The sequence below is a fragment of the Phyllobates terribilis genome, unplaced genomic scaffold, assembly GCF_046119375.1.
Source record: "Phyllobates terribilis strain yellow unplaced genomic scaffold, ASM4611937v1 Scaffold_12__6_contigs__length_324123572, whole genome shotgun sequence".
Lineage (NCBI taxonomy): Eukaryota > Metazoa > Chordata > Amphibia > Anura > Dendrobatidae > Phyllobates > Phyllobates terribilis.
Window position 1 is genome coordinate 151,383,119 of NW_027362772.1, and position 15,290 is coordinate 151,398,408.

Consider the following 15,290-nt stretch of genomic DNA (forward strand, 5'->3'; position numbering starts at 1 on the left):
CTTCCAAATACAAATGTCACATTTGGAATCAGCTCCAGACCATTTACCTGCTTAATTGATAATGGATTAACAAGGGAATAGCCCATATAGACCATTAAAGAGATTTTGAGATGCAATTACATTTAGTCCCTTGAAAAAGAGGCAGCTACTTATTAAAGAGCTGTAATTCATAAACCCTTACTCATTTTCAATGTAGCCGCTTCATTCTCCCCACCAAAAACACAAATACTTGTCTGAGCTCAGCTTTCACGGGCATGTGGAAGTCAGGTGAAATAACTGTTGGCCAAAAGACAACTTGGCCAAAGACTCTCTCATGTATATGGGCACCTTAGCACACTTAAAGAAGTTGTCCGGTACTTTTTTAAAATTGCCCAATGTATTCAGCATGTGGGCATAAGTGTCTCTGTAAATACCTTCCCTTGCAGATACTGCCTGTGAGCGGCGCTATCACTAGCCCCTCACAGGTATCACGTGACCCCGCGCTGATGTCACGACAAGTGAGGCGTGACTCAGCGCTGGGGTCCCCACGGTGGCTGCTGGGTTTTGGGGGCGGGGTTACCCCGCACATCACACCCGGCATCCACCGCGCGCTTTTCCAATGAATGGGGAGAGGCAGAGCGCGCGGTGGATGCCGGGTGTGACACGTGGGGTAACCCCACCCACAACCCAGCAGCCATCGGTGGAACGCGGAAGAGGGACCCTCGGCTGCAGCCTGGACTTGTTGTGACGTCAGCAGATGTCAGCGCCGGCTGCAAGTTGAAGATGAAACAATGTCTAAAAGGCCTAAAGTTAAAGATAACAAATTTCCTTTGTATTTTACGCAAAAAAATATATATTTTCATCTTTTACATTTTAAAAATTACAAAAAGTAAAATGGGCAGATGCAAAAGATTGGGCACCCTGCAAGTCCTTTATTCCAGATTGAACATATCAGAAACAGCGAATGGCGCGGGGGTGAGGACGACGGCCGTTTCACGCACCAAGTTGCGCTTCTACGGGTCCAAGCGCAACTTGGTGCGTGAATCGGCCGTCGTCCTCACGTCACCCCCGCACCCCCTCGCCATCCGCTTTTTCTGATATGTCCAATCATTTAGTCAGCTGATGGTCACGCGACCATCACCTGACCGCCGACGTCAGCGGTCGCGTGACCATCAGGTGACTAAATGACGTCACCGCAGGTCCCGACAGTACACTGTGGGACGCCAAGCAGAGAGGGCGTGGACGGGAGCAGAACGGGGGCCGCCGGAGAGGTGAATATACAGGTTTTGTTTATTTTTAACTTTTTTATTTCTTTTTTTCACCGCGTGGTAGCCGGGATGAAGAGGAGTTGTAGTCTCCTCTTCATCCCGGGTACCACACGCACCGCGATTACGCTGCAAATTCGCGGCCATTGAATTTAATTGAAACGCAGCAAATCCACATATACCTGCGGGTTTGCTGCGTTTCAATGTTCCTCAATGGCCGCGAATTTGCAGCGCAATCACGGTAGAAATGGTCATTCTGCGTTTTGCAACACAATGCGAATTTGGCGCGCAAATTAGAGCATCATGTGCACAGCACATCCAAATTCACATTGCTTTGCATGGCAGACTGTTTTACAAGCATTTTCGCAGCCGTAAAAACGTAGCAAAAACGCTACGTGGGCACTTAACCTAACAGTAGTTTTGACCAAACTTTTACATGCCACTGTATGCACTGGATATAGATAAGTACTAGTTAGATATGGTGTGAATAAATTCACATGACTTGGTTCATTGGATACATCAGTAATCTGTAGCTGTTGGATAGAGACCCTGGGAACTTCCTCTTATCTGGTGACATCCGCGGCTCTTTTCTTTATTAGCCGGCCTGGAGTGATGCACATCTGACATCTAATAAAAAGAAGAGCCGTGGATGTCATCAGGTAGGAGGCAGTTCTCCAGCTCTCTTCCTGTGGCTACAGATGACTGACATGTCCGATGGACCGGGTCTTGCGAATCCATTCACTCCAACCCCAGTAGTAAGATTTCTTTGCTTTGTTTAGGAAACTTTACGACTCCTTTAAATTTTTTGTTTATATTAAAGAAAAAAAAATGAGCAATAAATGCATGAATCAGTCAATCGAAATTATATCAAACACTTTCCTATGTCACATAAAGGATTATCTCATTCTCAATATTAAGTAAAGATTCAGTTGTCTTCTCACATGTCATAGAAATAATAATGTTGGGGGCAACAAACAGATGACGCTCACAGAAGGAACGGTGAATTTTTTCAGAGATTTCCATGTCTGTGGGTCTGATACTTTCCCGTCCTGCGAATTACAGCCTCATTCATGTCAATGAAAGTGTCATCTATTTAGGAAACTAGAACACAGCTCCCCCTTCAAGTCTAGAGATTTGGGGTGTATCAGCATAGACCCCAGTACCATATATTGAAGATTACTATTTACAGTGGAACTAGAGAATAGAAAACACAATTCTCATTGTGATCGGCGATTGTAGCCCAATGTACAAGAATCAAAGTTGGCTCCTCGGAGGCGGGACCTTCACAACCTCTTACAGTCTTATTCGCCGTGACCAATAACATTGTGGTTATTCTGATGTCAAACATATGGCTTCTATTTTCTGTTCTATATGTGAAGGCTTGCGGGAAAATAACATCCATTTCCAATTGTTGGAACTTGCACAATGTTCTCACTGAAGATCCTAATTTTTTTTTTAGTGGTACGCCTGATTCAGAAATATCGTTCTGCTTCTTTCCTGGAGGAAAAAAAAAGACAGACAATACTGAGATTATTTTCGTAAAAGTGGGGAAGGTGTATTAACCCCTTATTGCTTCTTGGTTGTTTAGCACCTTTAGACAGAATTATTTTTATTGTTCACGTTCCTAAATGCAAAGTTAAGCAACTTTCTAAGTAGTCTTCATTAAAAATTGTCTGCATTTTGCTGCTGCAGAGCCTCTATAAGTTCGTTATGTAGCAGAAATCTTCTCCTGACAGCTGTCTGCTTCCCCCGCTCTCAGCGTAAGGCGATGTTCACACGAGTATCTGAAAAATTGTCAGTTTTTCATCCAACAAAACTCTACGGATTTCTCATCCGTATTTGTGTGTCAGATTTGGTGGAGCTTTCTAGAACTTCTCGCAACGAACAGTCAGTAAGAAATGGACAGCACTAGGATGCCATCAGGGTGGTAGTCGAGTTTTTCACTGACCCATTGATTTGAAATGGTGAGTTTGATCCATAACATGTCTCTGTTTTTTTGGTGGCACCTTTGGTCCGTAAAGAAACATAGACGTGTGACCAGCTCCATAGACTATAATGAGGATGAGTTCTATCCTTGAATAACTGGGATAGAACTCATAAGTGAAAAATAGATGCCTGAATGAAATAAAGATAGCAGGAGGGAGGGGGCTGTACACAGATATATCATGGAAGGGGAGAGAAGATCTCAAAGGGGGCAGAACTGGCCCGCAAATTGGTCCACGTCTTTTCCCCGACAGTTTTACCAAAGGAGACCTAACCAACCAGGGAACACCCTTTATGAGTAAGGTGATGAGGGAGTTATGCAAGGTCCTGCAAATCTCCCAACTGAGGACTTTAGTATACCATCCTCAGACAGATGGCCTTGTGTTTAATAAATTTCTGAAGAGTATGCTGAGGAAGGCCATAGAAAAGGATGGTAGAGACTGGGATTGTCTCCTATGGTATCTGTTGTTCTCTATCTGTGAGGTTCCACAGGCCTCTATGGGATTCTCGACATTTGAACTCCTGTATGGGCGACATCCGCGGGGTCTCCTTGATATAGCAAAGGAAACCTGTGAAGCCGGAGTCACGCCACGCAGAAGCGTCATCGAGCACGTTGCACTGATGCAGGAGAGGACTGCAAAGGTGATGTCTATTGTAAAAGGACATCTCCTCCAGGCACAAGAGGCTCAGGCCAGGGTCTACAAATGGTTAGCCAGAATAAGGCAGTTCAATCCTGTAGACCGAGTCCTCGTGCTGATTCTTACCATGGAAAGTAAATTCTTGGCTAAGTGGCAAGGGCTGTATGAGGTGGTGGAAAAACTTGGTGAGGTGAATTATAAGATTCATCAACCAGGAAGACGGATGCCATACCAGATCTACCACATCAATCTCATTAAGCCATGGCAAGACAGGTGGCCTGTTGAAGCCCCGTGCTTGCTGGTCAAACCAGAAGGCAAGGTTGAAGGAGTCGCAATAGCGGAGACTCTGACGAAGGCCCAAAACAGCAGTATCGGGAATTGCTGCAGAAGAACAGGGATCTGTTCTCGGAATTGCCTGGTTGCACGAAGGTCATAGAACATGAGGTTCTGGCAGAGCCACATGTGCAGGTGAACTTGAAGCCCTATCGAATTCTGGAGGCCCGACAAGAATTAGTCTCCAAGGAACTGGTTCGGATGTTGAAACTCGGGGTCATTGAGGAATCCAAGAGCGGTTGGTCGAGCCCGATTGTCCTGGTCCCAAAACCCAATGGCGAGTGAAGATTCTGCAATGACTATCGGAAATTGAATGAGGTCTCCAAATTCGACGCATATCTGATGCCGCGTGTCGATGAGCTGATCGAGAGACTTGGGCCACCAAGGTACATAACCACCTTGGATTTAACTAAGAGATATTGGCAGATCCCCATGTCACCAGAAACCAAGGAGAAGACTGCGTTTTCTACGCCAGACAGATGCTTCCAATATGTCCGGATGCCGTTTGGATTGCAAGGAGCCCCGGCCACCTTCGAGAGGGCAATGGACCGAATCCTTGCTCCCCATAAGAAATACACCGCGGTATACCTGGACGATATTGTAATCTTCAGCCCAGATTGGGGAAGTCATCTGGGAAAGGTTCAGGCAGTGTTTGATGCTCTAAGGAAGGCAATAAACCCCAAAAATGTGCCATTGGGAAAGAAGAAGCCAAATACCTGGGATATGTAGTGGGTAGAATCGAGATCAAACCCCAAATCAGTAAAGTGGAGGCAATCCAAACCTGGCCGAGACCCCTATTGAAGAAGCAAGTGAGAGCCTTCCTAGGAATCATGGGATAGTACAGGAGGTTCATCCCAAACTTTGCCATGATGGCCACACCCCTGACTGACCTCCTTAAGGGGACGAAATCCGTAATGGCCAAATGGACTGCAGAGGCGGAGACGGCCTTTCAAGAAATGAAAGGGGCTCTGTGTAAGCAACTAGTTCTGGTTGCCCCCAACTTCAAGAAAGAATTTATACTCCAAACAGATGCCTCAGATGTCGATTTAGGAGCGGTCCTTTCCCAGGAGATACACGGGGAGGAGCACCCTGTTCTCTACGTGAGTAGGAAGCTGTCCTTGTGTGAAAAGAATTATGCTGTCATAGAAAAGGAATGGTTGGCCATAAAGTGGGCGGTGGACACACTACGGTACTATCTATTGGGACAAAAGTTTAAATTGGTATCAGACCATGCCCCACTCAGGTGGATGAGGGAGAAAAAGGGGAAGAATACTAGAGTCACCTGCTGGTTTCTAGCCCTACAGGATTTCAGCTTCCATGGGGAACATAGAGCCAGGAAACTACATGGGAATGCTGATGCCCTCTCAAGTATCCCCTGTCTAGTAGTAGAAGGTGCCAAGCCCCATGGCTTTAGGCAGAGGGGGGGGGTAATGTAAGATAGCTCACGGACACAGTCGATGGGAGGTATGTATCACAGAGATGGCTATCCTCTGTGATGTAATCAGGAATGTTGCTCTAGTGCACCTAAGCACTCAGAGGACTGTTTGGTGCATCTGGGGCCAGGTTACGGGCAGCCAAGAGAGATGGGCGGATCTGGCTGCCCACATACCTCATTTCTGGGTATGGTTAAGACTTTAAAATGGAGTCCTTTGTTTGACACATGATCTGTGTTTGGAGGGAAAAGGCCTCTCCTGTGTGTTGTTGTCTCCAGACGAAACCCGTGTTCTGGATGCTATCCAGCCTGTGTGCCCACAGGACTAGGTAGCCAGAGACTGTGCTTAAAGCACTAAAGGCCGTTTGTTTTCCTTTTGTTTTTGGCTGGTTTATTAAGCAATAAACAGACATGGACATTTAAATGAAAACACTTCCTGTTGGCCTCCCAACACAACCAAGTGAGTAGAAACCCCACACCGTTTACCAGTACACCTTTTGGTAAAGTTAATGGTGTCATTCAAAAGTACAACTCATCCCGCAAAAAAACAAACGTTCAACCGGCTATATTGACGGAAAAATAAAAAAGTCATGGCTCTTGAAAGAAGGGAAAACGGAAAATCGCCATGTTTTATTTTAAATATAACATGCCCATATCAGGGGCCGAGCTACACATACAACTGCCAGGGTTTTATTTATTAATGTATTTATTTAGTTGTTTTTTTTTACTTCCAAAAAGTCAGAAAAGATTTTTGTGGACTAATAATTTTTTAACAATACACTACAAATAGCACCAAAAATTGGGCAACTATTATTCATAGCAGGGGTGGTGAACCTCCGGCCGCAAATGGCATTTCCTCTGGCCTCGGTCAGAATACCTGGGGTCGCACTGCTTGGGCCGCCGGAATAGTTTTACCACCCTTTAGTTTCTCCCTAGACTGCGAGCACAAAGTGTCACTATTATGTCCTTTGTGGACGGAGTTACCGCCCTCTGAGCTCCCGTTCCGATGATGAAAACAGTAGTTGCAGTGTCTTGTATGTAATGCATACAGCAGCCTGTATCTCCTATATAATGTATATACAGCAGTCCCAGTGTCTTCTATGTGATGTATATAAAGCAGTCTCAGTGTATCCTATGTGATGTATATACAGCAGTCTCAGTATATCCTATGTGATGTATACACAGCAGTCTGTGTATCCTATATGATGTATATATAGCAGAGTCTCAGTGTATCCTATGTGATGTAAACACAGCAGTCTTAGTGTATCCTATGTGATGTAAATACAGCAGTCTCAGTGTATCCTATACAGCAGTCTCAGTGTATCCTATACAGCAGGCTCAGTGTATCCTATGTGATGCATATACAGCAGTCTGTGTCTCCTATGAGATGTGTATACAGCAGTCTTAGTGTCTCATATGTTATGTATACAGCAGTCTGTTTATCCTATATAATGTATATATACCAGTCCCAGTGTCTTTTATGTGATGTATATACAGTACAGTCCCAGTGTCTCCTATGTGATGTATATACAGTACAATCTCAGTGTATCCTATGTGATGTATGTACAGTACAATCTCAGTGTATCCTATGTGATGTATGTACAGCAGTCTGTCTATCCTGTACAGCAGTCTCTGTGTATCTCATGTGATGTACACTACCGTTCAAAAGTTTGGGGTCATTTAGAAATGTCATTATTTTTGAAAGAAAAGCACATTTTTTTTCAATGAAGCTAACATTATATGAATCAGAAATACACTCTATACATTGTTAATGTGGTAAATGACTATTCTAGCTGCAATCGTCTTGTTTTTATTGCAATATCTACATAGGTGTATAGAGGCCCATTTCCAACAACCACCACTCCAGTGTTTTAATGGTACATTGTGTTTGCTAACTGTGTAAGAAGGCTAATAGATGTTTAGAAAACCCTAGAAAACCCTTGCACAAGTATGTTAGCCCGGCTGAAAACGGTTTGGCTGATTTGAGAAGCTATAAAATTGACCTTCCTTTGAGCTAGTTGAGAATTTGGAGCATTACATTTGTTTGTTCTATGAAACTCTCAAAATGGCCAGAAAAAGAGAACTTTCATGTGAAACTCGACAGTCTATTCTTGTTCTTAGAAATGAAGGCTATTCCATGCGAGATATTGCCAAGAAACTGAAGATTTCCTACAACGGTGTGTACTACTCCCTTCAGAGGAGAGCACAAACAGGCTCTAACCAGAGTAGAAAGAGAAGTGGGAGGCCCCGCTGCACAGCTGAGCAACAGGACAAGTACATTAGAGTCTCTAGTGTGAGAAATCGACGCCTCACAGATCCTCAACTGGCAGTTTCATTAAATAGTACACGCAAAACGCCAGTATCAACGTCTACAGTGAAGAGGCGACTCCAGGATGATGGCCTTCAGGGCAAAGTGGCAAAGAAAAAGCCATATCTGAGACTGACTAATAAAAGGAAAAGATTAATATGGGCAAAAGAACACAGACATTGGACAGAGGAAGATTGGAAAAAAGTTTTATGGACAGATGAATCAAAGTTTGAGGTGTTTGGATCACACAGAAGAACATTTATGAGACGCAGAACAACTGAAAAGATGCTGGAAGAGTGCCTGATGCCATCTGTCAAGCATGGTTGAGGTAATGTGATGGTATGGGGTTGCTTTGGTGCTGGTAAAGTGGGAGATTTGTATAAGATAAATGGGATTTTGAATAAGGAAGGCTATCACTCCATTTTGCAACACCATGCCATACCTTGTGGACAGCGCTTGATTGGAGCCAATTTCATCCTACAACCGGACAATGATCCAAAGCACACCTCCAAATTATGCATGAACTATAGGGAAGAAGCAGGCAGCTGGTATTCTATCTGTAATGGAGTGGCCTGCGCAGTCACCAGATCTCAACCCCATTGAGCTGTTGTGGGAGCAGCTTGACCGTATGGTACTCAAAAAGTGCCCATCAAGCCAATCCAACTTGTTGGAGGGGCTTCAGGAAGCATGGGGGAAATTTCTCAAGATTACCTCAGCAAATTAACAGCTAGAATGCCAAAGGTCTGCAAGGCTGGAATTGCTACAAAGGGAGCATTCTTTGGCTTAAGCAAAGTTTGAAGGAGAAAATGATTCTTTCAAATAAAAATCATTATTTCTAACCTTGTCAATGTCTGGACTATATCTTCCATTCATTTAGCAACTCATATGATAAATAAAAGTATGAGTTTTCATGGAAAACACAAAATTGTCTGGGTGACCCCAAACTTTTGAACGGTAGTGTATATACTGCAGCCTCAGTGTCTCCTATGTCATGTACACAGCAGTCTCAGTGTATCCTACATGATGTGTATATATAGCAGTTCCAGTGTCTTGAATGTGATGTATATACAGCAGTCTCTGTGTATCTTATGTGATGAATATACAGCAGTCTCGGTGTGTCCTATGTGATGTATAGACAGCAGTCTCTGTATCTTATGTGATGTTTATACAGAAATCTCTGTGTATTCTCTGTGATGTATATACAAAAGTCTCAATGTCTCCTATGTGATATATATACAGCAGTCTCAGTGTATCCTATGTGATATATATACAGCTGTCTCAGTGTATCCTATGTGATATATATACAGCAGTCTCAGTGTATCCTATGTGATATATAAACAGCAGTCTCAGTGTTTCCTATGTGATATATAAACAGCAGTCTCAGTGTTTCCTTTGTGATATATATACAGTAGTCTCGGTGTATCCTATGTGATGTATGTTCAGCAGTCTCTATATACTTATATGTTGTGTCTCTCATCTCACCATTTGCAGCTGTTCTTTGAGCCTGTTCACTAATTTCCCATATGAACTTCCAAGTGCCATGAGGTAAAACAAGATAATGCTGTAGGGCAAAAAAACATGGATTCTGTTATGTAGATGTTACACTAGAAACATCTGACATCGGCTTGAATGTGCAATGTAAAAATCGTCAGATACTTTATTCATCTCACCAAGAAAAAAAGAACAATGGTATCACAAACGCCTGCGAGCCAATAAACTGGAAGAACTCCTTCGCCGCTTCTGGCAGTGTTTCCACTGATGCGGAGATTGTGTCCCAGATGAGCACCTGGTTTCTAAAGGGACCGCAGACTTTTGATGGAGTCATACTGGAAAGAGAAAGGTAACAATGCCGGCATTTTACATAATGGGTGAAGGTTAAAATGAATAACCCAAAAATAATTAGTGGGTAGTGGCCAATGTGGAAGGATTTCCCTGAATATTTACATATAAATACAAGAAATGCTTTATTATAATGTTTACATTGCACTGTTTTAGTTAATAACTCACAAGACTGATCTAGAGTTTATGAAGAATTAGAAGAAAGTGTCTGCTTTTTTATTTCTAGAAATAGCACCGCTCTTGTGTATTATCATGTCTCCCAACCATCCTGGATCCAGCAGAACAGTCCTGGATTGTGGCGCTGTCCTAAGAGGTACCTGAATATGATGGTGGAGCAGGGAGTCGTCATCTCCCATCTTCATCATCATCATGTGCTGTCTAAGGCTCGGTGCAAGGGATGCAATGATGTCACTGCAGCAACACACAGAACAGGTCGGAAATCTGTTTCTCTCATCGTGGGAATAGAGCTGGGTAAGTATTTTTCTACATTTTCCAGTGAAGTTGAGGGACAACATGCCGGGGAAGGAGGGCCACTGGAGGCATCATACTGTGTGTGGGCAACATAATGTGGGGGTGGAAGAGGAACCTGTGTGGGCATTGTACTCTGTGGGTGTGCATCATATTATGTGTGGTCACTGTGTTGGCATCATACTGTGTACGAAGCACTGTTGAATTATCACACTGTGTGAGGGCACTGTGGAGGTATCATACTGTGTGAGGGCACTGTGGAGGTATCATACTGTGTGGAGGCACTGTGGAGGTATCATACTGTGTGGAGGCACTGTGGAGGTATCATACTGTGTGGAGGCACTGTGGAGGTATCATACTGTGTGGGGGCACTGTGGAGGTATCATACTGTGTGGAGGCACTGTGGAGGTATCATACAGTGTGGGGGCACTGTGGAGGTATCATACTGTGTGGGGGCACTGTGGAGGTATCAGACTGTGTGGGGCACTGTGGAGGTATACTGTGTGAGGGCATTGTGGAGGTATCACACTGTGTGGCAGCACTGTGGAGGTATCATATTGTGTGGGGGCACTGTGGAGGTATACTGTGTGGGGCACTGTGGAGGTATCACTGTGTGGGGGCACTGTGGTGGTATCACACTGTGAGGCACTGTGGAGGTATCATACTGTGTGAGGGCATTGTGGAGGTATCATACTGTGTGGGGGCAATGTGGAGGTATCACACTGTGTGGCGGGTCTGTGAAGGTATCATACTGTGTGGGGGCACTGTGGAGGTATTAGACTGTGTAGGAGGCACTGTGAAGGTATCATACTGTCTACGAGGCACTGTGGAGGTATCACACTGCGTGGGGGCACTGTGGAGGTATCACACTGTGTGGGTGCACTGTGGAGGTATCACACTGTGTGGGGGCACTGTGGAGGTATCGCACTGTGTGGGGGCATTGTGGAGGTATCACACTGTGTGGGGGCACTGTGGAGGTATCACACTGTGTGGGGGCACTGTGGAGGTATCACACTGTGTGGGGGCACTGTGGAGGTATCACACTGTGAGGGCACTGCGAAGGTATCACACTGTGTGGGGGCACTGTGGAGGTATCACACTGGGGGCACTGTGGAGGTATCGCACTGTGTGGGGGCATTGTGGAGGTATCGCACTGTGTGGGGGCATTGTGGAGGTATCACACTGTGTGGGGGCACTGTGGAGGTATCACACTGTGTGGGGGCACTGTGGAGGTATACTGTGTGAGGGCATTGTGGAGGTATCACACTGTGTGGCAGCACTGTGGAGGTATCATATTGTGTGGGGGCACTGTGGAGGTATACTGTGTGGGGCACTGTGGAGGTATCACTGTGTGGGGGCACTGTGGTGGTATCACACTGTGAGGCACTGTGGAGGTATCATACTGTGTGAGGGCATTGTGGAAGTATCATACTGTGTGGGGGCAATGTGGAGGTATCACACTGTGTGGCGGCTCTGTGAAGGTATCATACTGTGTGGGGGCACTGTGGAGGTATTAGACTGTGTAGGAGGCACTGTGAAGGTATACTGTCTACGAGGCACTGTGGAGGTATCACACTGCGTGGGGGCACTGTGGAGGTATCACACTGTGTGGGTGCACTGTGGAGGTATCACACTGTGTGGGGGCACTGTGGAGGTATCGCATTGTGTGGGGGCATTGTGGAGGTATCACACTGTGTGGGGGCACTGTGGAGGTATCACACTGTGTGGGGGCACTGTGGAGGTATCACACTGGGGGCATTGTGGAGGTATCGCACTGTGTGGGGGCATTGTGGAGGTATCGCACTGTGTGGGGGCACTGTGGAGGTATCACACTGTGTGGGGGCACTGTGGAGGTATCACACTGTGAGGGCACTGCGAAGGTATCACACTGTGTGGGGGCACTGTGGAGGTATCGCACTGTGTGGGGGCATTGTGGAGGTATCGCACTGTGTGGGGGCATTGTGGAGGTATCACACTGTGTGGGGGCACTGTGGAGGTATCACACTGTGTGGGGGCACTGTGGAGGTATCACACTGTGTGGGGGCACTGTGGAGGTATCACACTGGGGGCACTGTGGAGGTATCGTACTGTGTGTGGGCATTGTGGAGGTATCGCACTGTGTGTGGGCATTGTGGAGGTATCGCATTGTGTGGGAGCACTGTGGAGGTATCATACTGTGTGGGGGCACTGTGGAGGTATCATACTGTGTGGGGGCATTGTGGAGGTATCATACTGTGTGGGGGCACTGTGGAGGTATCATACTGTGTCGGGAGCACTGTGGAGGTATCATACTGTGTGGGGGCACTGTGGAAGTAACATACTGTGTGGGGGGCACTGTGGAGGTATCATACTGTGTAGGGGGCACTGTGGAGGTATCATACTGTGTAGGGGGCACTGTGGAGGTATCATACTGTGTAGGGGGCACTGTGGAGGTATCATACTGTCTACGAGGCACAGTGGAGGTATTACACTGCGTGGGGGCACTGTGGAGGTATCACACTGAATGGGTGCACTGTGGAGGTATCACACTGTGTGGGGGGCACTGTGGAGGTATCACACTGTGTGGGGGCACTGTGGAGGTATTGCATTGTGGAGGTATCATACTGTATGGGGGCACTGTAGGTATCACACTGTGTGGGGGCACTGTAGGTATCACACTGTGTGGGGGCACTGTGGAGGTATCACACTGGGGGCACTGTGAAGGTATCGCACTGTGTGGGGGCATTGTGGAGGTATCACACTGTGTGGGGGCATTGTGGAGGTATCGCACTGTGTGGGAGAACTGTGGAGGTATCATACTGTGTAGGGGGCACTGTGGAGGTATCATACTGTCTCGAGGCACTTTGGAGGTATCACACTGTGTGGGGGCACTGTGGAGGTATCACACCGTGTGGGGGCACTGTGGAGGTATCGCATTGTGAAGGTATCATACTGTGTGGGGGCAATGTAGAGGTACCATACTGTGTGGGGGAAATGTGCAGGTATCACACTGTGTGGCGGCACTGTGGAGGTATACTGTGTGGGGGCATTGTGGAGGTATCATACTGTGTGGGAGCATTGTGGAGGTATCATACTGTGTCGGGAGCACTGTGGAGGTATCATACTGTGTAGGGGGCACTGTGGAGGTATCATACTGTCTACGAGGCACAGTGGAGGTATTACACTGCGTGGGGGCACTGTGGAGGTATCACACTGTGTGGGGCACTGTGGAGGTATCACACTGTATGTATGGGTGCACTGTGGAGGTATCACACTGTGTGGGGGCACTGTGGAGGTATCACACTGTGGAGGTATCGCATTGTGGAGGTATCATACTGTGTGGGGGCACTGGAGATATCACACTGTGTGGGGGCACTATGGAGGTATCACACTGGGGGCACTGTGAAGGTATCGCACTGTGTGGGGGCATTGTGGAGGTATCACCCTGTGTGGGGGCATTGTGGAGATATCGCACTGTGTGGGAGAACTGTGGAGGTATCACACTGTGTGGGGGCACTGGAGGTATCACACTGTGTGGGGGCACTGTGGAGGTATCATACCGTGTCGGGAGCACTGTGGAGGTATCATACTGTATGGGTGCACTGTGGAGGTATCATACCGTGTCGGGAGCACTGTGGAGGTATCACACTGTATGGGTGCACTGTGGAGGTATCACACTGTGTGGGGGCACTGTGGAGGTATCACACTGTGTGGGGGCACTGTGGAGGTATCGCATTGTGAAGGTACCATACTGTATGGGGGCACTGGAGGTATCACACTGTGTGGGAGCACTGTGGAGGTATCACACTGGGGGCACTGTGAAGGTATCGCACTGTGTGGGGGCATTGTGGAGGTATCACACTGTGTGGGGGCATTGTGAAGGTATCGCACTGTATGGGAGAACTGTGGAGGTATCATACTGTGTAGGGGGCACTGTGGAGGTATCATACTGTCTCGAGGCACTGTGGAGGTATCATACTGTGTAGAGGGCACTGTGGAGGTATCATACTGTGTAGGGGGCACTGTGGAGGTATCATACTGTCTACAAGGCACTGTGGAGGTATCATACTGTGTAGGGAGCACTGTGGAGGTATACTGTGTAGGGGGCACTGTGGAGGTATCATACTGTGTAGGGGGCACTGTGGAGGTATCATACTGTCTCGAGGCACTGTGGAGGTATCATACTGTGTAGAGGGCACTGTGGAGGTATCATACTGTGTAGGGGGCACTGTGGAGGTATCATACTGTCTACAAGGCACTGTGGAGGTATCATACTGTGTAGGGAGCACTGTGGAGGTATCATACTGTGTAGGGGGCACTGTGGAGGTATCATACTGTGTAGGGGGCACTGTGGAGGTATCATACTGTGTGGGGGCACTGTGGAGGTATCATACTGTGTAGGGGGCACTGTGGAGGTATCATACTGTCTACAAGGCACTGTGGAGGTATCATACTGTGTGGGGGCACTGTGGAGGTATCATACTGTGTAGGGGGCACTGTGGAGGTATCATACTGTGTGGTGGCACTGTGGAGGTATCATACTGTGTAGGGGGCACTGTGGAGGTATCATACTGTCTCGAGGCACCGTGGAGGTATCATACTGTGTAGGGAGCGCTGTGGAACTTGAAGTATCATAATTTATAAAATTCCTATGCTGTGCCCTTGTTTGCTGACTTTCAGTGCCAGCAGATATGCATTGTGGATGGTATTGCAGTTCAACTATTTTCAAGTGAATGAGGATATGTGTCAGTATCAGACACAACGTGTGGAAAAGAGTGGTGCTTTTTCTGGGAGTTTGACAAAAGTTATTAAACATCCCCTTTAGACCACTTTTTCTTTACCCCTTAACCCTCTCTTCCTCTAAACCTATATGGTCATTTTGCCCCTCCAATATTTGCTCTCCTAATTATCCTCCGGTCACTTTACCTCTCCCCTGTTCTTATTTGGGAAACAAAATAAATGCCGACTTAAAAATATTTTGATCACAAACCATGAGAGATGACATTTTTCCATTTGGTAACATGTAGGGAGTGAATTTAGTATGATGGTTTGGATCTTCACAATAT

The 15,290-nt window shown here is 46.6% G+C and overlaps 1 protein-coding gene across 1 annotated transcript in view; it reads right to left on the minus strand.

Annotated features, from left to right (window-relative positions):
• Positions 1 to 803: 803 nt before the first annotated feature.
• TMC4 (transmembrane channel like 4) overlaps positions 804 to 15,290 on the minus strand; it is a 115,119-nt gene continuing 100,632 nt past the window's right edge. Inside the window, exons 14-16 of the mRNA XM_073656392.1 lie at positions 9,609 to 9,764; positions 9,421 to 9,499; positions 804 to 2,741 (exon numbers count right to left, since the gene is read on the minus strand). Of these exons, the coding sequence (XP_073512493.1) occupies positions 2,700 to 2,741; positions 9,421 to 9,499; positions 9,609 to 9,764 (277 nt within the window). The 3' untranslated portion in view covers positions 804 to 2,699. The remainder of the gene's footprint in view (positions 2,742 to 9,420; positions 9,500 to 9,608; positions 9,765 to 15,290) is intronic.